The sequence below is a fragment of the Trichechus manatus genome, unplaced genomic scaffold (assembly GCF_000243295.1).
Source record: "Trichechus manatus latirostris isolate Lorelei unplaced genomic scaffold, TriManLat1.0 scaffold00111, whole genome shotgun sequence".
NCBI classification, from domain to species: domain Eukaryota; kingdom Metazoa; phylum Chordata; class Mammalia; order Sirenia; family Trichechidae; genus Trichechus; species Trichechus manatus.
Genome location: NW_004444047.1, coordinates 4,518,828 through 4,543,314, shown reverse-complemented (window position 1 = coordinate 4,543,314; position 24,487 = coordinate 4,518,828). Strand labels below are relative to the sequence as shown.

Genomic DNA, 24,487 nt, shown 5'->3' with positions numbered 1-24,487 from the left:
AATTGACAACAGCAACTCAAAAGGTTTGATGGGAAGCCTAGGGGACAGTGAGTTGAAGATAATGGTGATGGAATAATCTGGAAAAGGATAGTGAGAATAGCAGCACAACTGGAAGAATGTAATGGATGTCACTGAATTGTACATGTAGAAACTTTCCAAAATGTTGTAACTTTGGCTATGTATATTTTCACCAAAAAAAAGGTCCTCAAGGTCGAGAAGGGAGAGTGTTGACATGTCTTGGGGTTGTTAACCAATCTTATTCAACAATATGTGTACTGACTGTTTAATGAGAAACTATTTGTTTTGTAAACCTTCATCTAAAGTACAATAAAAAAAATTAAAAATTAAAAAAAAAATTTGGAATCCATTTGTGTACTTAGATCAGCGTTCTCAGCTCTGACTGCATGTTTGAATCATCTGGGGAGTTTAAAAATGCTGACCGCCAGGCTCTGCTTCCGTAAATTCTAATTCAGTTGGTCTGGATTGGGCTCCAGTCTTGTTTTGTAAATCTCTCTAGGTGACTGTGACATACAGCCAGGGTTGAGAACCGCTGGTAGACATGGTATTTAAAGGCATGGGGCTGGGAGCTGTCACACAGGACAGTCTAGGTAGGGAAGAGAGAGCAGCTCAGAGCACTGGGCACCCAGCGCTTAGAGGTTAGGTGGAGGAGGGCGACAGCAGGGAGACTCACAGGAGCGGTTAGAGAGGAGGAAAACCAGAACCTGTGGTGCTAGGAAGGCCCAAAGAGAACCGTGTTTCCTGAAGGAGAGGATGGCTGTGCCAATGGTGCTGCGAGATTGGGTGAGATGAATGCGGTTGAAGAACGAACTGACACTAGTGTAAACTGAGGCAGTGAGCCTCAGAGGTTCATACTAGGGTTTTGTTGTTGTTAGTTGTCATCAGATCGCTGGTCCCGTGATGACCTTATGTGTAACGAAACAGCATTGCCTGGTCCTGTGCCATCTTCATGATCATTGGTGTGTTTGAGCCCATTGTCGGGGCTGTTGTGTGAATCCATCTCATGGAGGGTTGCCCTCGTTTTCGCTGACCCTCTACCACCTATGATATTCTTTTCTAGTGATGGGTCTTTCCTGATAATGTGTCCAAAGTAAGTGAGCCTAAGTCTTGCCATCCTCGCTTCTAAGGACCATTGTAGTTGCATTTCTTCTAAGACTGATTTGTTTGTTCTTCTGACAGCCCACAGTGTGTTTAGTAGTCTTTGCCAACACCATCGTGCGAATACATCAGTTCTTCTTCTGCCTTCCGTTTGCATTGTCCAGCTTTCACATGCTGATGAGGTGATTGAAAAGACTGTGGCTTGGGCCTGGTGCACCTTAGTCATCAAAGTGACATCTTTGCTTTTGAAAACCTTGAGGAGGTCTTTTGTAGCAGATTTGCTCAATGCAATACGTCATTTGATTTCTTGACTGCTCTTCCACGGGCGTTGATTGTTGATCTGAGTAGAATGAAATCGTCGTCAACTTCCGTTTTTTCTCTGTTTATCATGATGTTGTTTATTGGTCCAGACTAGGGTTTTAGGAGCCATGAATTCTAATCCTACCTCTGGCATTGATTTTTTTCATGTAAAATGAAACCAACCTCTTTTCTAAACCTCTTTCTACCTTTGTGTCCTTATTTACCAAAATATAAATGAAATATCTCAATGCTTTAAAAAAAAAAAAAAAAAAGGATAATGAACAGAGTTGTTGTACATCTCACCCTGCCTCCCCACAGAAGGCAGCTGTCACTTAGGACCTTTGGTCTAGCTGTTCCCTCTGCCCGGAGCCCCTTCTAGATAGCCGCTTGGCTTCACCCCTCACTACCTCCAAGTCTTTCCTCAGATGCCACCTTCTCCATGAGCCTTCCACTGACCTTCCTACTTAGTGCTGCATCTGTCACCCCACCTGCCTGTACTCCCAGTCCCCTGCCTGTGGCACTTACCGGCTTACCACCATCTAACGTGCTGGGGGATCGCTTATTTATTATGTTTATGGATGGCTCCCTCTGCTAAAATGTGAATTCGCTGCAGGCAGAAATGTTTTGTTCATTGCTGTCTCGCAAGCATCTGGATAGGAGAACAGTGCCTGGCACTAGTAGCCTCCTGGTAGGTTTTCAGTAAATATTTGATGAATGAATGAATATTGTTTCAAGGAAAATAGCCATAGTTGCCCTTTGGCTTCTCCTTCAGTTGCATTTGAAAAACTGGACTGGATCTGTCCCTTCTCTTGATGACGGATGTATGGAGCCTTCTGGAGTTTGGATTCTCCCCTCTGCCTCAATAGCGTCCTGTCTTCTGAAATGACGTCCTTTGATTAACTAAAAACTAATAAACTTATCGATTTTAGCCATAATTTTCCTGTGTCTAAATTTGCTTTTGGCCATTTTTTTTTCAATTTGTGGCTATTAAGACTTTCATAATTTTCCCTTTGAAATATCACTTGGAATTTTTAAAGCCTTTGGAAGTCATTTGGATATTGACTAATGAAAACGGTAGTGGTAATGAGAAACCGATTGTATCTATATGAGAAACAATGTTTTAATGTATATTTGAAGCCACTTGTAGTTATGACAGAGATCAGAAGTTTTCAGCTCTTCGTTACCAACAGTAGAAATCATGTGACCAGGGAGCAGTTTGGTGATGTGGAAACTCCGCAGCCTAGAAGCAAGGATACCCGGGTCCTAAATCTGTCCAGTAGCCACCCTTTAATGAGCATCCACTGTCTGCCAACACTCTGCTGAATGCTCTCCAGCATCATTTCTGGTTCTTACAATGTCCTTCAAGGTTGTTGTTGCTACACCCACTTTATACATGAGGAAACTGAGTCCCAGAGACATGCAACTTGTCCAGGATCACACAGCTGGTAAATAGCACAGCAGGCTTCAGCCTTGGCCTTGTTCTGACCCAAGTACACCCTTTGAGCCCACCACACCTTGCTGCTGCTTTCTGCTGCTTGAGGGCCATCTTCTCTCCTTCTTTGAGCCTCAGTTTTCCTACTTTTACAATGAAAAGGTCAGACTTAATTGACTTCTGAGGCCTTTACAACCGAGGCCTTTACAGCATTGGTTTTCAGGGATGCCAAGAGCCCTCATCTCAGCAGGTGATCAGAAAGACGGTAGGGTCCCTGTGCCTGGTCCATCATCCACTAAGTCTGCAGTTTATTCTTTATTCCACAGACTTACTGTGCACCAGACACAGTGTAAGGTGCCATTGAGACTATGAAAATGTATGCAACCTGGTCTTTCTCTCCTAGTGAGGAAGACGGGCTGTGTTCACAGGAGCTACACATTTCAAGGTCAACTTCAGCAATAGAGCTTGCCTCTCATTGCCTAACTCAGAGGAGAGGTGCCCTGTTTGTGTTTGATACCTTACGGACTGAAATGCTCTTTTGTGCTTAGGGGGTAGGAACTCCAGTGCTTTTGGCAAGGTGGAAATAGTGGCTGCATAGTGGAACCCGTATAGGTTTAATCTGTTTTAATCAGCCAATGCTGATTGAAAGAAATATTCAATTGTAAGTGATTCTGATGTGAACAGAATCATTTTGAAGCAGAGCTATGAGGATCTCATTTAACCCTATACATTCTCAATGAGAGTTTTCACTTACTAGCTCTACCGTAGGTGTAAGGCACAGTGTCTTGTATTTTACATTTATAACCTGATTTTACAATGAGGGTAAGACCACTCTGCTGAAACGCTTAAATAATAATGCATACGTAGGTACCTTGTAAACTGTAAAACCTTAAACTACCGTTTGATATCATCATGTTGCTGGAAATGCAGGGTGTACTCTGCGTTTAAACCTTCAGTGATGCTTCTTATTTTAGTTATGTTCTTAATGGTGTATTATTTTTAAAATTTTATTTTTTATAAATTAAAAAAATTATTATGTATGAACAATAAAGAATCTCCTGTCCATCTCTGACACCCATCCACCCAGATCTCTTCCACCCTCTACAAGTAAACTTCCGTCTCAAGTTGCTTGTGTTTTCTTCCCTACATTTCTTTATGTGGATACAAGCAAATATGAGTATTTTTCTTATTCCCCTTCTTTTTTCCCCTCAAAAAGTTACCATACATACACTATTCTCTGTATCTTGCTTTTGTAAAAACTTAACAATATTTCCTTTTTTTGTGTGAAAACCAGACCACCTAAAAATTTGTGTGCTTCTAAGTACTTGATAACATAGAGTTTTAAGTCTCCATCAGCTGGCATAATTACTTTTCAGAGAGCGTACCTTTGGCAGAGTTTTACTTGGCTTATTCTTGTGATTTTAAATGCTTCCTGCCTAGCTCTGAAAAGGAAAACCTGGCACCATCTTTTGAAGTTCCACAGTTAATAAAGTAGCTTATGTTCAACGTTTGCATGCACAGAATACATACACATATAGTGTATTTTTAGTACACTCAGCTTTATACTTGTGTTGTTCTCAGTTTATTAGCCCTGGCTGAACAATATCTTCAAAGCTTCCTTCCATCATTTGTCTTCCACAGGAACCAGTTACTTCACAAATAGGAACATTCAGTTGCTGACCATGGCATTCTGGAAAAACTGCCTGTTTGCTTCTGTGGTCCCTGTTTTAATCTTCCTAACCTACAACCCCGACATACTTCCCATCTACCCTCCACTCTGGAAAACCAGATAAAAATCCAGCTCAGATCCTTACTTGGTACGCCACCCTGATGGGATGAAATTTAGGAGAGGTTTTGTTTCAGTAAATAGTAAATTTGGAAAGACTCCAGAAAAAATACAGTTAAAAATAAAAATAGTTGTTATAGTAATTGAAGCATTTAACAGTATACCGAAAGAGCAAAAATAGGATTAGAGTCGACACTGTCTGAGGGGATCAAGTCGAGTTCCGTGTTTTTCTTTGTGGAATTGACTTGTAATATGTGAATCAGTGTAATAACTGTGGTGGAGACATCCCCTTGTGTTGTGTCAGTTGTTTGCCGAGTCTGTGAGGCACCATATATAAAATTACTTCTCTCACATCTCTCTCCTGAAACTTAGTTGCAGGCCTTCTTGTGGAACTTCTTGAAAACGCTTGTCAAGAGTGCATGGATAGATGTTTTCTCGCGTGTCATGCAAAGGTATTGACTGTCACTTTAAATAGACTTTCACAAAGCAGATTTTGTGAGAATCCAGAATGCAGCATGTTTTCGAATCCCTTTGCCAGTCATTCATTTAACAGTTATTTGTGGAGTGCCTGTTATGTGCTAAGTGGTGGGGAGACCCAGCTGAGCGGACAGGAAGCGCCCAGGGAGCCTGCCTGCACTTCCCGAGGTTCAGGCTTCCACTTCCTGTGCTGCCGCAGGTGAGCCAGCCTGGCTGTTTGGAGCTAGTGGTCCTGGGTTCAAATTCTGACTCTGCTCTGCCGTTTGTTTTTTGTGAGGCCTGAGGAACTAAAGCTCAGAATCCACCTCTTCATCTGAAACTGGGGAGGTCGTGCGGGGTTGGTAGAGTTAAATCATCTGTGTGTGCTCCGCCGCGGCCTTTGGCATGGTCCCTGTCACAGTCGAATGCTGGTCACTCTTTTCAGATCCCTCCCATTTTCTGGTAGCACTGTCCTTGACTGCAATTGGAATAAATTAGGTGTGGGGTATGGGAGCAGTAGAGATGATGTTTATGCCTCTGTGTTATTTTATCATTTCTGGGGGCTGTCAGATACTTTTCTTTGACAGATGAGGAGACTTACGCATGTTGAAGTTATGAGTGGGACTGACCACTGACCCCTGACGCTTGGACTGGAAAGCCCTGACTTCAGCAAGAAGACAGTTTAAGGAGAGGCAGTTAAGACCACAGCCTCCAAATCATTGTCTTGAGCTCCAATTCTTGCTTCTTCATTTACTGGCTCTGTAACCTTAAGCAAGTAACTTGAATCTCCCTTAAAATGCACCATGTTGTTGTTAGCTGCTGTCTGGTCGGTCCCTGAATGATGGCAACCCTGTACATAATGGGATTGGACAATTGTGATCCATATGGCTTTTACCAGCTGATTTTTGGAAGTAGATCACCAGGTCCTTTTTCCTAGTCTGGAAGCTCCGCTGAAACCTATTCAGCATCCCAGCAAGACACAGGCCTCCTCTGACAGACAGATGGGTGGCAACCGCACACAAGGTGCCATACAAAAATAAACCGGTTGCATCAAGTCAATTCCAATTTATGGCGACCCCAGGTGTTTCAGACTAGAATTGTGCTCCATAATGTTTTCAACGGCTATGACCTTTTGGAAGTAGATCGCCAGGCTTTTCTTCCACGCTGCTTTGTGGGTGGATTCAAACCGCCAACTTTTCAGTTAGTAGTTGCGCACTTAACCATTGCGCCACCCAGGGATTCCATGAGATACAGGCTTAAAGCTCGTTTTTGCATGTACTAACTCAATTTTTAAATGCTATGGTTAGAAAACAACTCCAAAACTTCATAAAATATGGAAGATTTAGGCTGGGAACCTGTTGTTTTAACGTAAAGGAGGGGAAGCAAGAGGACTCACCCAGATAATCAATTCCTGATTAGAATGAGCATCAGTGTGGAGACAGGGTTGAGGAGCGTTGCTTCCATTCGTGTCAGCTTTCTTTCTCATTTGAGCTGTGCTGAGCCATGATGCTGAGAGGCAGTGTGCAGTGTAATTACAGGAGGACTTGAGCCAGGCAGCCTGTGTTCAGACCCAGCAACCCTGCCACTGGCTGCTTAACTGCTCTGTGCCTCAGTTTCCTTATTTGCAGAAAAAAAATGGAGTTAGTACATGTAAAAACGAGCTTTAAGCCAGTGCTAGGCGCGCAGCTGGCAATCAGTGATGGGTAACTTGGTGATTTTAAAGGGGACTTTTGAGCAGCTTCCTCTGCAAGAGAACGTCCCAAGATACAGGAATAGAAATGATCCCATCAGAGTAATTAAAGGCTTTTCCTGTGCTCTCATGTCCCAAGTAGGGCACGCTCAGTCCCCTGAAGCAGTGAACGGGAGCCTTCAGCATAAGGTGGGTGTTTCTCCTTGAGGGAGGTTTGTAGCTAGGATAGTGATGTAAGCAGTGATAGTTATCACTTTCTGTGGTTGGTCTCTGTTTCAGTTGGGAGGGGATCCTGAGATTGGCTCCCTCCTGCCAGTAGATATTCATGTTCCCCTTCTCCCCTTTGACTGACTGGCCCTGCACCCCTTCTGGGACCTTAGGTTTCTGAGAGCTTGTAATGCATTTCTGGCCTGGACTCTGTCTCTTCTGGCTCCCACCCTGGGCGTAGGGCAGTATGCAGACTGCCTGCGTACACTACGCTCCCAGCCATTTGTCAGGGCCACACCCAGGCAGGGCTTAGCCATCGTCCAAAATCTCTCCAGCAAAGTCTCCCCTTCTACTTCGTTGAGTGTGTCCTGATGATGTAGTGTCATGCTCCATGCACACCTCATGGGGCCTGTCCTCCCAGAGGAAGTAGAATGCCCTTGCAGTGGATTCCCTGCTTTAAGAACAGAGTCTCTGTTGAGTCCCAGGGCTGGGTTACATGAGCAGACTAGAAGTTTATTGTTCGTGTTCTTCATGGGCCTACCGACTGGTGATGGAGCAAGCATATATAATTTAGTCCTGCTTGAAAATGGCTGTGAAAGAGGTGGGAACACAGAAGGCCTAGTGCCAGGTCTAGAGGCTTGGGGAAAGCGTTGCAGAGCAGGAAGTATGTGCGTTGGCTCTTCAGGATGAGTAGGAGCTGAAAGGATTGGAAAAGGGAGAATATGGTTGTGGAGTTAGGTCATCCAGAGCTCATTAAGCACCTCCTGGGTGCCAGGCACTACGTGTAAGTTGAGAGGAAAATTGACCGCTCACCATGCTGTTTTTTCTGTGCTGTTGCCCGTGCTCCTCTTTAAAGCGCAATAGATGTTCATTCACCAGGTGACTGCCACCTGGTGAATACCTGCTTAGCTCTAACAGCACCTCTTCTGTGAAGCTCTCCTGACATTGGACACGGTCCCCTGCTGATACGTAAGTTGATTAGTGTCATGGCACCAAGGGATCTTAGTACATTTATTTGTCTCCCATCTCCTTCTCATTTTGTATCTTTTTATCTCTGGTTGGGTCCCCTGAACATACGTGAAAAGTAGCTCTAGTGAAAGTATATGAAGCATAAGGAGTTAATAGAAGTAAAGGACGATATGACAGAGGTCACCTCTTTTGTTCTCCTACTGAAAATTCCAAAGGCTCTCTGGAGCTGAGCATCGGGTGGCCAAGGATGCCAGCAGTGCCACTACTTTGATTATCACATGAGCCGTGACATTCGTGCCACCTGACCTATTTTCCATGGAGCGATAATTTGTTACTTGGCAGTCAGTATGGTTTCTGAGCAATGTCTTAAGAACATTTAGAAACCCTGAGAGAGCTCTGAGTCCTCTAGCAGGTGCTCTACCTGCTGCCTTGTTTCAGCCTTGAGTTTGAGTGTTTTGGCTCTAGGGACTCAGGTCAATTGAATGAGCACTTGGAACACTTCACCATAGCAAAAATGTCTGTACTCGGGGGAACGTGCCTGGAAGTAACGGAACCTGTTCAAAAGCTTTAGAATTAACTAACTTAGTAGATACTTTGGAGATGCACATTTGGTCTGGTTTCTGACTGAGGTTTAGTTTCACAGTAGTGAGGGTGGCTCATCCTGGGACTGGAACACCTTTGCTGAGAAAGCCTATTCCAGGACACCCTTTGTTATTACAGGTCAACACATAACATACTAGGTAGAGTGGTGTCTTCTGGGACATTAGAAAAGGGATATTAATCTTAAAATATCCTTCCATCCTAATGTCGGTAATACCAGTCTGAAAGAACGTGCTGAAATACTTTCATCGGAAGGCAGGCAGAGACCAGCTTATGCAGGACTGGTAGTGGTCCATTATAAGAGCAGTGGGAATCATAGGGCATTTCAGACTGGTACAAAACAGAATAGTGTAATGAACCCTGCTTTGTCCTTCAACCAGCTTCAGCAGTTACCAACTCATGGGCACACTCACCCTTCCTCCCCATATAATTCTGAGGAAAATATTGACCATCATATTGTTCCATCCATAAATATTTCTGTATATATCTGACATAACCATAGCAATATTATCACATCTAAAAATTTTAACAGTAATTCCTTAGTACCATCAAAATCCAGTTACTGTTCAAATTTCAGATTGTCTCAAATATCATTTAAAATTGATTATTTTACAGTTTGAATCAGGATTCAACTAATGTTCACATATTAGCCATCAGGTTTTTAAATTTATTTTATTTTTTCTTATTGTTGTAAAAATGTATAAACACATCATCTGCCTATTCACCATTCTCCAGGTGTACAATTTAGTGATATCAACCACACTAATCATGTGCAACTATCACCCATACTGAGGCTGCCTTTGTTTTTATACACACGTAATTTTTTTCATTGTACTTTAGATGAAGGTTTATAGAACAAACTAGCTTCTCATTAAACCATTAGTACACATACTGTTTTGTGACATTGGTTGCCAGTTCCACAACATGTCAACACTCTCCCTTCTCGACCTTGGGTTCCCGATTACCAGCTTTCCTGTCCCCTGCTGCCTTCTAGTCCTTGCCCCTGGGCTGGTGTGTCCCTATAGTCTCATTTTGTTTTATAGGGCTGTCTAATCTTTGGCTGAAGGGTGAACCTCACGTCTGACTTCATTACTGAGCTAAAAGGGTGTCCAGGGGCCATACTCGGGGTTTCTCCAGTCTCTGTCAGGCCAGTAAGTCTGATCTTTTTGTGAGTTAGAATTTTGTTCTACATTTTTCTCCAGCTCTGTCTGGGAGAGGCTGCTTTTTTTTTTTAAATTTGATTTAATTAATTAATTTTTTGGTGAAAATACACACAGCAAAGGATACACCATTTCAACAAATTGTACATGTACAATTCAGTGACATTGTTTACATTCAACAAGTTGTGTGACCATTCCTGCTGTCCACTTCCAACTTATTCCACCACTGTTAACATAAACTCACTGCCCCCTAAACTTCTCATATAATCTTTCGAGTTGCTTTTGTCAGTTTGATCCCAGTGGTTAAGAGCTCGGCTGTTAACCAAAAGGTTGGCAGTTTGAATCCACCAGCCGCTCCTTGGAAACTCTATGGGGCAGTTCTACTCTGTCCTATAGGGTCACTATGAGTTGGAATCGACTCTATGGCAATGGGTTTTGTTTTTTTTTTTTTTTTTTTTAAGATAACTCTTTGAAAGAGCTCAATGCTCAAGGCAGACATACTTTACTAATTAAGCTAACCTGTTGTTTGGTTCAAAGCCGACTTCTGGGTATAGTTTTAGTTTGAGGTTTAAGGTTTAAAGATGATCTCGGCAGTGGTTGTGGGCGTTAGCCATCGTGTTTTAAGTAGAGGAGTGAGGGACGTGAACTGGCTTACATTTTAACCATCTCTCGGGCTGAGTTGTGGGGAATGGGTTGGCATGGGGGTTGTTAGGAGACTGTACCTAGAGAAACCAGGTAGGCTATTGTGGTGTCCCCGAGGTGAGCAATAGAGGTTAGAGTGATGTTGTGGAGGGTGGAGAGAAGTGATGAATTCGCGATGCCCCACAGGGCAGGCCAAACTTGTTTGTCATGGCTCATCCGGACCTTTGCTTTCTCTTGGATGCGTAAGTTTTTGTTTTTTAAAACATTGAAATAAAGAGAAATACTCATTCATACTTTCTTTAATCAACTTAGTCAACTTTAATAAAATTTATTTGCCATTGTATCGTCTTGGCCGTTTGTAATTATATACATAATAATTGATGACATTATATAATAGAATAGGAAATTGTGTTTTACTTAATATATTATAATCTCTCATGTATATTATAATATGTAAAGAAATTTTATTGTTTTATAGTATTGTATTGAAAAGATTCTAAGAATTATGTTACAACCATTCAGTTATTGTTGGACATTAAGATTATTCTTACTTTGTAGATTACTCTAAAAATGTTGCCATAATTTTTTTTTTAGCTGTAATTTTTCTTCCTTTCTTTTTTTAAACTTTGGATTAAGTAATAATTGTGCCTCTTTATGGAGATCTTAGAAGAGCTGGCTGTCTTAAACACATTCTTAAAAACTAAGTTAATGAAACCTGAAGCCATAATTGACAAAGACCATGTTCAGGTTTAAACTTATGCTTAATCTTGATTGTTGGACTCAGAAATGCATACTGTGATTTTGATTACGTTTATAGACTTCTTTATTGAAGGAGTGGAATGTGTAGCTAGTCTGGATCTTTCTCTTATTCTCTTCCCATGGCAATTTGTAATAAAAGGAAAGCAGTCACTGCCGTATCTTTAACATGTTGGTTTTACAAAGATTCTTTTCTTTCATTCCGCTCCGAGAACCAGGAAGCACCTACAGTTGCCTCTAAAATGTAACCCCATGTCCTTACATACTGATGAAAATGGCTTAAATTTGGGATATGCTGGATATCCTTTTGTCCTTTTTTTTTTTTTTTTTTTTTAAAGAAACAACTAGAGTGGAACATTTTTATTATTGCCTTAGAAATGTTCGACTTCATTTACATGTAATAAAGAACTGTTATCATACAATCATTATTATGTTCTTTGGGTCATTCTTTTGGATCAAACTAGATTAAAATAAACAGATTAAACTAAAATTTTTAAAGGATACATTTAGAGAGGAGTAAGTCTTAAAGACTACATTTCGGTCATTGGCTCATTTATATTGACTTTTAGTCCCCAGTTGTTTTCATGCTTTGTCTTTAAGTTCTTGGAGCTTCCACTTTAAGTATGCTTTTATTTCTATCATATCTTTAGGTTTCAGAAGAGCAATATTCAAGTTGATCTTTTTATAAAGGAAAAAAATCTATTTTCTTCAAATGTTTCTTTTGCTGTTGGTACCACAATAAAAATATTTTTTGTGTCAATAAACTACTGTTTAAAACTTTTAGTTCAGCAAAGTTGCAGGGTACCAGGTTGACACACAAAAATTAGTTGGGTTTCTATACACCAGCAACGAGCAACCTGAAAAGGAAATTAAGAAAACAATTCCACTTAAAATAGCGTCTAAAAGAATAAAATACCTATGAATAAATTTAACCAGGGAGGTGAAAGACTTGTATGCTGAAAACTATAAAACATTGCTAAAGAAATTAAAGAAGATCTAAATAAATAGACATTCCATATTTGTGGATTGGAAGACTTACATTGTTTAGATGTCGATATTACCCAAAGCGATCTACAGATTCAAAGCAATCCTTATGAAAATTCCAACAGCTTTCTTTGCAGAAATGGGAAAGCCAGTCCTCAAATGTAAATGGAGTTACAAGAGGGCCCAAATAAGCACAAACAATTTTGAAAAACAATGAAGTAGAACGACTCACACTTCCTGATTTCAAAGCATATTATAAAGCCACAGTAGTCAAAACAATCAGGCACTGATATAATGGTAGACACATAGACCAGTGGGATAGATTTGAGAGTCCAGGCATAAACCCATACATCTATGGCCAGTCAATTTTTGATAAAGGTGCTAACTCCATCCAATGGGGAAAGAATAGTCTCTTAAATAAATGATGCTAGGACAACTGAATCTCCACATGTAAAAGAATGAAATTAGATCCATATCTCATACCATATACAAAGATTAATTCAAAATGGATTACATACCTAAATGTAACTCTTAGTACAGAGTATGCGAGTAATACTTCAGGACCTAGTTTTCAGCAATGGATTCTTAGATAGGACACCAGAAGCATGAGCAACAAGAGACAGACTCCATCAAAATTAGAAAATTTTGTACACCAGTGTCATTGCAGCACTATTCACAATAGCCAGAAAGTAGAAACAACCTAAAAGTCCATCAACAGATGGATGGATAAACAAAATGTGGTACATCCATACAATGAAATATTATTCAACCATAAAGAGAAATGAAATTCAGATACATGGTACTACATGGATGAACGTTGAAAACGCTGTGCTGAGTGAAATAAGTGAGACACAACAAGACAAATACTGTGTGATCCCACTTATATGAAATGTCCAGAATAGGCAAATATAGAGAGAGTAAAGTTTATTAATGGTTACCAGGGGTGAGAGAGAGGAGGAAAGGGGGAGTCATTGCTAAGGGGGCACTGAATTTCTGTTAATGGTGATGGAATAATTTGGAAATTGTACACATAAAAATGGTTGAATTGACAAATGTTTTGTTATATGTACTTCAACACAATAAAAAGTAAAACAAAAAAAAAACTTGCTGTTCAGGGTATGGTCTAAGGGACCAGTGGCATTGGTATTACTTGGGAACTTATGAGACATGCAGAAGCTTAGGCTCTACTGCAGACCTACTGAATTTCTACCTGAACGTGATCCCAGGTGACTCATATGCACCGTAAAAAGCTAACAGTAGATTATTAGAAAACTAAAGTACCAGCCTAGATTCACAAATCTTGTTCAAGGCCAATGTTTCCACCTGTGCACTTGATTCCATCCCTTTCTGTTCCCTTAGAGACATTGTTTCCCTGTATTTTATGCATTCTGCCGCCACCACCATCGATGTCGTAATCATCATCAAGAACAAATAGGGCTTAGAGGTTAAAGACAAAAGTTCTGGAGCCAGAGTGCGTGGATTTGAATCCCAGGTCTGTTATTTCCTGGCTGAGTAACCTAAGTTTCCTCACCTATAAAATGAGGAAAATGATAGTGTATCAACAAATAGGGCAGATGAGGGGATCAAGTAAATACAAGTAAAGAACAATGTCTGGCGTTAACGGTTCTAGCTGCTGTCATCCTCCTCATCATTATTAACATTTTTTAATCTATTGCAGCATAACCATGCGCTCCACAACTTTGCAGCTTAAAATAATGATTTTATAATATCTCATGATACTGTGGATCAGGAATTTAGGCAAGGCTCAACTGGACAGTTTTTCTGCTCTGCATGGCATCCACTGAGATCACTTGGTGGTTTTCAGGGCTTTTAAATTATTTTTCTTATCAAGTTGTAAGAGCTCTTTACATATTCTGAGTGTGAGTTTCTTCTCACCTATATGATTTGCACATATTTTCTCCCATTCTGTGGATTGTCTTTTCACTTTCCTGATGTTATCTTTGAAGCACAAAACTTTTTAATTCTGATGAAGTCAAATTTCTGTTTTGTTGCTTGTCCTTTTGGTATCACATAAAAAAGAAGACTTTGCCTAACCCAGAGTCCCAAAGATTTACTCCTTTGTTTTCTTCTAAGAGTTTAATAGTTTTTGCTCTTACATTTAGATATATGATCCATTTGGAGTTCATTTTTGTATATGCTGTAAGGAAAAAGCACCAATTACTGTTTAGTTGCTACTTAATCAGCTGTTTTGAATCCCGCCTTGCCTGCTCTCTCTGTGAGCTTTAGAAACACTCACTCTGCATTAAACTTGCTGCCTGTGGCTTCGGAGACTGTTTCTCGTCTTTTTATTCTTTCCTTTTATTTCATTCTAAATATTTTTATCTGCACCCTCACTATGTGCTGGCAACTGTTCTAGGTGCTGGTTGTGCACCTTTTTCTCAGCTGGAATTCTTCCCGTGTATATTCCATATGTAGCTTCCCCTCCTCTTGTGGTCGTAGCTACCGTCTGTATGCTGCTGACTCCCAGATCAACACCTCTGCTTTCCTCAGTGAGTGTCTCTCCTGCTCAGTTGTGAGTCCAACTCTCCTGTATGTGTGGACCATATCTAATTAATCTTTGTACTTCTTCTGCCCAGCACAGTGCCTGGACATAATAGATGCCCAGTAAATACTGCATATATATCATTAAAGCTGTCGTTCAGTGGTTTATAGAAACAGAATAGAAGTTGAACTGTTTATATGATTTGTAAATGTGCTGCTTAGTGATTTCATAGTTGAAGATGAATTTAATTTAGTGTGTTTTAACATTTCATATAAAAGATTGGGATTAAATAGAACGTAACTAGCCATCTTAGCAGACTTGTAAATTTGAGTCATCTTGGCATCTTGTTAAGTTATTCGCAAACTGGGGCATATTGACATTTTTGTACCTGCCATTGTTTTTTGACCCAAAAAGCTGGCGTTGATAAGGAGCGTTTCCCATTTGCACGAACACAGATGTGTGAGAGCTTCTCTGCTGTTGATCTGTTGAGGGAATCCTTTGCAGAACCACTACCAGTACTTTTTGGGAAAAATATCAGAAATCAGATTTCTCCAGAAATGAGCTATGCTGCTGTTAACAGACCTGTCAATGTGGGGCAGTACCATGACTTGAAACTGTCAGGTGGTCAAAAGTTTAATATTTAGTCCTTTTCAGATTTGTCAGAGGACATTATAGCTTTATTAGATTGTTCTCCTTTTGTTTCCTGAAGAACAATGGTCAGGACAAAAAAAGCGTTGTCTAGTGGAAGAGTGGGAACCAGTTGATCAGCTTTGTGCCTCTGAGGCCACAAAGAAGCCTCTCACGTCATGGCTGCCCCTGAGTGATCCAGAGCGTCCTCCCACTGAAGAGTGTACTTATCAGGCTGATGTGCTCATTTTATGAAACACTGTTGGACATTGACTCGAAAACAATAATTTCTTTTATTTTGATTCTGTAGGAGCCTAGAAAGATTGTGCAATGAATGGTGACCCTCAGGCTGCCGTGGTGACCTCACCACCACCGACCACAGCCCCTCACAAGGAGAGATATTTTGACAGGGTGGATGAGAATAATCCAGAATACTTACGAGAGAGGAACATGGCACCAGACCTTCGCCAGGACTTCAATATGATGGAACAGAAGAAGAGGGTGTCCATGATCCTGCAGAGTCCAGTAAGAGCAGAAGCTTCTTCTCTGTCCACTGTCATCTTCCTTTTTCTGATACTGCAGATCGTATGTTCTCTTGTGGCCTATTCTTCACACAGGCAATCAGGGCCTTGTACATAGCAGGCCAGTTACCACCGAGTCAATTCCAGCTAATGGCAATTCCACATGCGTCAGAGCACAGAAGTGCTCCATAGGGTTTTCAGTGGCTGATTTTTCAGAAGTAGATCGCCAGGCTTTTTTCCCGAGACACCTCTGTGTGGACCTGAACCACCAACCTTTCAGCCGCCAAGAGTGCCAACTGTTTGCACCACCCAGGGACTCTGTCATAAAGGATTAAAAAAAAAAAAACAGATCCATTGCCATTAGGTTAATTCTAGCTCACAGCACCTACATGTGTTATAGAGTAGAACTGCCCCATAGAGTTTCCATAGATGGTGTGAATGTTGTGCACTCAACTACTAACCTAAAGGTTGGCACTTTGAACTCACCCAGCAGTACCACAAAAAAAAGCTATGGCAATCTGCTTCAGTGAAGATTTAAAAAAAAAATCCCATTACTGTCTAGTCAGTTCTGACTCATAGCGACCCTCTATATGACCCGTTAAGATTACAGTTGAGAAAACTCTATGAAGCAGTCATTAAGGAGGTGGTTGTTGTTAACTTTCCACTCATAGCAACCCCAAGCGACAGAGTAGAACTGGCCCACAGGGTTTTCTAGACTGTGATCTTTATGGGAGCAGATCGCCAGGTCTTTTCTCCCACAGAGCCCCTGGGTGGGTTTGAACCGCCAGCCTTTTGGTTAGCAGCTTTGTGCTTAACCATTGCACCACCAAAAACTCATTGCCATTGAGTCAATTCCAACTCAAAGTGACCCCATAAGACAGAGTAGAACTGGCCCATAGGGTTTCCTAGGCTGTAATCTTTACGGGAGCAGATCGCCAGGTCTTTTTCCCTTGGAACCACTCGTGGGTTTGAACCGCTGACCTTTTGGTTAACAGCCAGGCACTTAACCACTGTGTCCCCAGGGCTTAGAAGATACTTATTTCTCCTTTTTATTCCCTTATTACTTTTCCAGAGGTCTTTATGTATTGGAACAACTTAAAAATTAGTTTCCTCCAAAATACCTTGCATGGTGCTGGACACATGGTAGGCTTTAACAGTACCTGATTGTTTGATTTGACCTTCGCTATGGTTCGCGTTTTGAACTGTAGTGACGCCACTGTGATGGTCTCTGGATTACATCGCCAGGCCGGGTAGGCTGTCTTTGTGTAGCGGTTACAGTAGTGACTTTATATTAAAATCGCCATCAATTCAGCTTGATGTTTTTGCTTAATTTTGGATTATTTGAGAAAGGATCAATCTTTTAGGGTTTCTTTTTTGACTTAAAAAGTAATTTAAAAAAAGTTTGTTATTTTAGAAAGTACAATTAACATTTTGATGTATTTACTTTTAGTCCTTTACTATGTTTAGATATGTACTTTTACAAAAACTGACTATATTGCTTTATAACCTTTTTTACTCAATCTATGAAGGCATTTTATGTCATTTAATTTTTTTCTGCATTCCATGCATAATTATTAGGTTGTTTCAATGTATTTGATCAGTCCTTTATTGTTTGAAATGTAGCCTGTTTACCTTCTTTCCCTTTTATCAGTAACACTGGTAAGAACATCCTGATAAATCAATCTTTGAACACAACCTTAACTATTTCCTTAGATTAGCTTTCTAGGAACAGCATTTCTGTTCAGAGTTTTAAGCTTTTATGTTGTTAGATTACTTCCTGGGAAAGAATGTGCCAGTTTATACTGTCAATAGAAAAGTATAAGAATATTGATTTCCCTTTCCAGCAGTGGGTTCAAACGAACAAGCAATTAGTCTGTATGATAGTTATCCAAGGAGCAAAAAGAAATGCTGTCTCATGGTTTTAATTTGCCGCTTACCAGGCTTTCTGTGAAGAATTGGAATCAATGATACAGGAGCAATTTAAGAAGGGGAAGAATCCCACAGGCCTCTTGGCCTTACAGCAGATTGCGGATTTCATGACCACCAATGTCCCGAACGTCTACCCAGCAGCTCCGCAGGGAGGGATGGCTGCCTTAAACATGAGTGAGTCGTTCTTTACTTTTTGTATATGCTTGTGATTTTCCAGGTAGGATTTCCTGAAGCCTTCTCATGTGCAATACGGCCATGTAGCTGTGTAATATGTAGAACTGTGTGTTTTGAAAATATATGTGTTTTAGTCATAGTGAAAGAGAGACTGCACACCTAAGAATATCATGAATGTAGACGGCTCCTTTTTTTTTAAATTGTACTTTAGGTGAAGGTTTGCAGAACGAACATTTTCTCATTAAACAGTCAGTACACATGCTGTTTTACGCCACTGGTTAACAACTGGTTGGCATGTCAACATGCTCCCTTCTTGGCCTTGGAGGACCTTTTTTCTTTTTTGGTGAAAATATACATAGCCAGAGATACACCATTTCAAAAATTTCTACGTGTACAATTCAGTGATGTCGATTACGTTCTTCCAGTTGTGCTCCTGTTCTCACTTTAGAAAAATGTTAAACAGAACAAAATAGTTTCTCATTGAACAGTTAGTACACATATTGCCCTGTAACAGTGGTAAGAACCCCACTGCATGTCAACAGTGTCCTTACTTAACCTTGGGTTCCTTGTCACCAGCTTTCCTGTCCCCTCCTGCCTAGAAAGCTCCTTTTTGACGAGCCAGTGGGGCTCTATTTTTCCCAGGCAGGTGACTGACTTTATGTGACTTCTCAGACCCTTTCTGAACTGAAATAAAGTATGCAGAAATAATGCTTGCAGAATAGCATGTTAGTTTTGCATGAACTAATTTCAGCCAGACCAACATTTCTTACCCACCTTTCTTCACTGCTGCTGGCAAACTAATGAGACACAGAAATTCCCAAAGAAAGCCAGAGAAGAAATGTTAGATAGGTGAATATGAGCAAAGAATGGTTAGCTGTGCGAAAGTGGAGCTTTGCCAGCGCTGTTTTTTGTAAGTGTTATGACAGGATGGACCCCAGGGTAACTTGAGCATCAGCTAGTCTGGCCTGCTGTGTGTCATGTCCTGAGTCAACTTCTTAGGGTTCTTTTTGGATAGTCTGCTGCTTATTGGGCACGTAAGGTCTGCTGCCTATTAGGTGACCTGGCGTTCACTGGTAATCAGCTCCGTGGTCTTCTAGGAGTCACCTGGCGTTCGGTAGATGTGACATTCCATTAATGACGAGAGTGTGGAGAGTCCCGTTTAAGTTACTGGCTCAGCCTCCATCCTGGAATCAAATGGCAGCCAGTGCAGTTTTCATGTCTTCGTGTGGATTCCTAATGAATTTCAGGGACCTCTGATATGAGTTAAATAGTAGAAGAATAATGCATTTCACCTGCATGTTGTTGTCTAATCAGAGAAAAGGGAATCGTTAGTTCAATAATGCCACACCAAAAAAAGAGAGAAGATAAGAAAGAAACCTAATTAGTTTTAATTGTACCTAACAGTTTGTTTCTTAAAAATTTGAAAACAAATTTTTAGCCATTGTTGTAAAATATAACACACATAGAGAAAATGACGTAGAACAAATGATATATAGCTTCTGAGTAATTGTAAGGTAAACACCTGCAGTGTGGTGGATCACTTTTCTGTGGCCTTCCTATCCCTGGTCTTGTAACTCCCACTCAAGTGATAGGGCAGGGCTGTGTGATAGGGTAGTTGTGGCCCACCGAGGGGACTGGTCAGTTTTGCCATCTCACTGGGCTTGAAGCAAGGCACCCCAGAGGCGAGAAAGAGAGAATCCCACCACCACCGAGGAAGAACAGCCAGGAGCCAGCATGTCCTTTGGACCTGGGATCCCTGCGCTGAGAAGCTCCTGGAACCAGGAGACAGAGAGCAAGCTGTAACCTTGAAGACTGTGAGAAGCAGTGGCAGCAGAGACCCAGCAGCAGGAGATGGCGTGGTGGGTGACCCAGCCCAAGAAGAGAGAAAGCTGAGTGCCTTTGGGCAGAGGCCAGGGGCCAGGGAGAGGTATGCCAGTGAGCACGGCTGGGAAGAGGCTGTTCTGATGGAAGAAGGGTATCCTGAGTGTTCCCGAGCCTGAATTGTAACTGTGACTTCCCTAATAAACCCCATAATCATGACTATGGTCTGTGAGTTCTCTGTGGCCATTGCAATGAATTATCGAATCCAGTAGAGAAGTAGATCATGCTGTGGGAGGGACGGTTGGTTGGTGTCAGAATTGTTAAAGATGGCGGAGAGGGGAGGCATGTCTGACCTCTGCCTCCTAGGAATCCGCCTTAGGCTGTTGATCTTGGTTCTCGTTTTCTCTTATGAAGTTAGAGGAGTCAGACACCGCCCTCACACCATTTTTATAATACCTTTATAACCACCATCCAGCCCAAGGAATAAAGTTTATCTGTCACTTGCCCCGTCCCCCCTTGCCCTCTTAAAAGGAACTGCTGTCCTGATAGTGTGGTCATCACGCCTTTGCTTTCCTTTTTGGTATTATCACCCGCACATTCGCCCCTAAATGTTGTGGTTTAGTTTTTGTTTATTTTCTAATTGTCTCTTAAGTCTTTTTTAATCCACAAGTCACCCATCCGTTTCTGTCTCTCTTTTTTAAAATACGTTTGTTTCCTACAGTTTGAATATTGCTGTTTCTGTCTCCGTGGAGCCGTGAGCATGTTCCTTTGTCTCCTGTATTTCCAGTAACTTGGTAGTTGGATCTAAAAGCTTGATCAAATTTAGATTCGGCTTTTTGGCAAGATGTGTTTCATAGTTGGTACTGTGTCCTCTGTCAGGAGGTACATACATCCAGCTGTTACTCTCTGTGGTTTCGCAGCCGTTGATGCTCAGTGCCTAGGTCCATTGGTTTATTACCACCACTCGTCTGTCAGTGTGTCGCGCTGTGGTGGCTTGCATGTTCTCATGATGCTGGAAGCTGTGCTGCCGGTATTTCAAATACTAGCAGGCTTACCTATAGTGGACAGGTTTCAGCAGAGCTTCCAGACTGACTGACAGACTAGGAAGAAAGGCCTGGTGAGTTACTGCCGAAAGATCTAAGTTATGGGCTCAAACATACTAACGATTGTTAAGATGGCACAGGACCAGGCAGCGTTTCATTCTGTTATACATAAGGTTGCCATGAGTCGGAACTGACTCTACAGCAGCTAACAACAACCATTAATTTACTAAGGGTTCAAAGATGGTGATCTTTTAATCCCATCAGTCCTTCTTCTGTATTTATTAGCTGGAATACTTCTGTAAAGAGAAACTTCCCGTCAAAGCTCTTTAGGAAAGGCAGGATAGATGCTTGATTCTTCTCCTTTATGGAGTTCCTGGGTGGCACAAATGGTTAAGTGCTCGGCTGCTAACCAAAAGGTTGGTGGTTCAAGTCCACCCAGAGGCACCTTGGAAGAAAGGCCTGACAATCTGCTTCTGAAAACTCAGCTCTTGAAAACTCTGCAGAGCACAGTTCTACTCTGACACACGTGGGTTTGCCGTGAGTCGGAATCAGCTCTACAGCAGCTGGTTTTCCCCTTTGTGGTTTCCAGAATAATTGGTTGGTTTTCTGTCAGAGGCGACCAGAGGCGACCAAATAGATTATTTTCCTAGTATCATTTTGAATCCATGGATTTAAACATATTTCATGTGTTTAAATCATTGCAGTTACCCCTTTTGATGCTCACATTGTCCCGTCCTTGGCCTCAGGAGCCTCCTCAGGTTGACTCCTGAGTCCTTGTGAGCTGGCCCTTACAGTCTGACAGTTTCCTTGCTGTCTGCTGTGATGAGATGCTCCAGGCTCACCTTGTACATTTCCTGCCTCAGATCTGGAACCGGCCATTTCTCTAAGAAACCTTGATTTCTCTTCATGGGAAATGCAGTTTCATTCTGGGTGTTAGGGGTGCTCCACTGCTGCTGGGTGGCTCATTCCTTCTAGACCTTTTTAGTGGATCCAAACCCATTGCCGTTGAGTTGATTTCGAGTCATAGTGACCCTGTTTGACAGAGTAGAACTAGAACTGCCCCATAGGGTTTCCAAGGAGTGGCTGGTGGATTCAAACTGCCAGCCTTTTGGTTAGCAGCTGAGCTCTTAACCACTGCACCACCAGGGCCCCTTTTAGTGGACAGAACTAGCAAATATATATTTATATTTTTAAAGGCAAAATACCTCATGAGTTTCTAATATTTCTGATTAAAATTCAGTACTAAGCAGTTTTTACTTTTTTTTGTTTTTCTATCTAACGTATTCTCCTTTCTTCCACACCAAGAATTCTGGTTCTCAAGGACACTGGGAATGACAAAAGTAGAATATTACATAATTAACCTGTTACTGTCAAGTCGATTCCAACTCATAGTGAACCCCATAGGACACAGTAGAACTGCTCCATGGGGTTTCCAAGGAAAGGCTGGTGGATTCAAACTGCTGACCTTTTAGTTAACAGCTGAGCTCTTAACCACTGTGCCACCAGGGCTCCACTGTTTCTCTTAGATATTATCTATTGTGTTTATTTACTCTTATGTAACTTCTAGTTCTATATTTTTAAAATTATTTTTTCTTTTCATTTCTAATCGCTCCTGTGTTCTGATACCTAATGTCGGAGTTTTTCTGATTTGATTTCATTTTTATTCGTATCTTCTATTATTTTCTTAATGTCTTTACCTTGTTTTGAAATAATAGGTCATTGTTCTCATCTGTCTTCTGGATGTGGTGTTCTGCTGTGCTTTTATTATCTGTAGTGACGTTATTCTGCTCATTTTTTTCTTATAATAATTTTTGCATGGTATTTGATAATGATATTTTCCTGCTCATGTTAATATAAAATTAGTTTTCCTGGAGGAGGCTGGTCAGGAAAGCTTTTCTAATGCCGTGGCTGTGGAGCCATGCTGTTCTTGTGAAGTGTAAACAACTTGACAGCTTATTTAATGAGATCTGAGACTGTTCCCTCCCCTGCTTTTATCCGGACCTTTTCTTTCGTTTTCTCCATAGTATTATGCTGCTCAATTTAGATTCTGATTTCCGTAAGTTTCTCAGTGTGGGACTTTGTCCTGGAAGAGAGTTTTGGATATCATTAGTTTGGGGACTATATAGGGATTAAAGTTTACAAAGGAGCCATGGTGGTGCAAACAGTTAAGTGCTCAGCTGCTGACTGGAAAGGTTGGTGGTTCAGACCCACCCAGCAGCTCTGCAGGAGAAAAGACCTGGAAATCTGCTCCTGTAAGATGATAGCCTGGGAAACCCATGGAGCAGTTCTCCCCTGTCCTATAGGGTCGCTATGAGTTGAAACAGACTCTGGCACATAACAACAGCAAAGTGGGCAAAACTCCCTTTGAGTTCAGCTGCTGTTCTCAGATTGGCCCTCTGAGCTTTCCAGTGAGTTCTTCTTGGTCCTGAGAGTCTCAAGTCTTCAGATAGCTCATGGCTTCCCTCTGCTTCCTCCTACACAGATGCTGATATCACACGTTCTGTCTGTGTTAGGCCCACCAGCTTATATTTTCGGATTTGAGGGTCCACGTTTTTTGTTGTAGATGTCATTCTTGAGTTTCCGTTTTGCTATCTTAGTTGCTCTCGCTAGTTTTTCTTGTGTGCAGAAATGGAGATTTAGGAAGATTTAAAAACTGTACTGCTATAGCTACCATCTTTCCAAAATCAAGTATTTAAAAGAGCTGTACCACACAGGGATGTCTGCTGTCACTACTGCTATTTTACAGTTTGCTGGGGGTCCTCGCCGGAGCAGTTAGGCAACAAAAAGAAAGAAGAGGCATTCAGCTGGAAAGGAATAAGTAAAACTGTTTTCACAGATGACATGATTTTATTATATAGAAAACTCTAAAGAATCCACCAGAAAAGTATTACAGCTAATAAACAGATTTATAAAAGTTGCAGAGTACAAGAGCAGTACACAAAAATCTGTGTGTTTCTAAACACTAGCAATGAACAATTCAAAAAGAAAATTAAGAAAGCAATTCCATTTATACTAGCCTCCAAAAGAATAAAATACCTAGGAATAAATTTAATCAAGGAGGCAGAAGTCTGGTACATTGAAAACTATGAAACATTGATAGGTATTAAAGAAGACATAATTAAATAGAAAGACATTCCATGTTCATAGACTGGAAGATTTAATATTAATTTGGTGATACTCCCCAAAGTGATCTCCACATTGCAGGGATTGCAACCAATGTCACAAAACAATTTGTGTATAAATTTTTAAACAAGAAACTAATTTGCGCTGTAAACTTCCACCTAAAGCTCAATAAAGAAAATTTTTAAAAGTCATTTTATGGCCAGACTGAAAAAACAAAAACAGGAGAGGAAGCAAATAACCCATGTAAGAAATGAGATGGGTGATATTACAACAGACCCAACTGAAATTAAAAGAATCATAACAATACTATGAAAAATTGTAGTCTTTAACAAATTTGAAAACCTAGAGGAAGTGGACAAATTTCTAGAAACTCACTACCTACCTAAACTAACACAAACAGAAGTAGAACAACTAAATAAACTGTAACAAAAGAAGAGATTGAGAAGGTAATTAAAAAACTCACAACCAAAAAAAGCCTCGGCCCGATGGCTTCACCGGAGAATTCTACCAAACTTTCAGAGAAGAGTTAACACCATCACTACTAAATGTATTTCAGAGCATAGAAGAGGATGGAATACTTCCACACTCATTCTGTGAAGCCAGCATAACCCTGATACCAAAACCAGGTAAAGACACCACAAAAAAAGA

The 24,487-nt window shown here is 41.0% G+C and overlaps 1 protein-coding gene across 1 annotated transcript in view; it reads left to right on the top strand.

Moving 5' to 3' along the window:
- The window catches only part of ADD1 (adducin 1), an 81,818-nt gene that overhangs the window by 16,603 nt on the left and 40,728 nt on the right, over positions 1–24,487 (top strand). Inside the window, exons 2-3 of the mRNA XM_023737978.1 lie at positions 15,539–15,753; positions 17,690–17,852. Coding sequence (XP_023593746.1) covers positions 15,559–15,753; positions 17,690–17,852 — 358 coding nt within the window. The 5' untranslated portion in view covers positions 15,539–15,558. The remainder of the gene's footprint in view (positions 1–15,538; positions 15,754–17,689; positions 17,853–24,487) is intronic.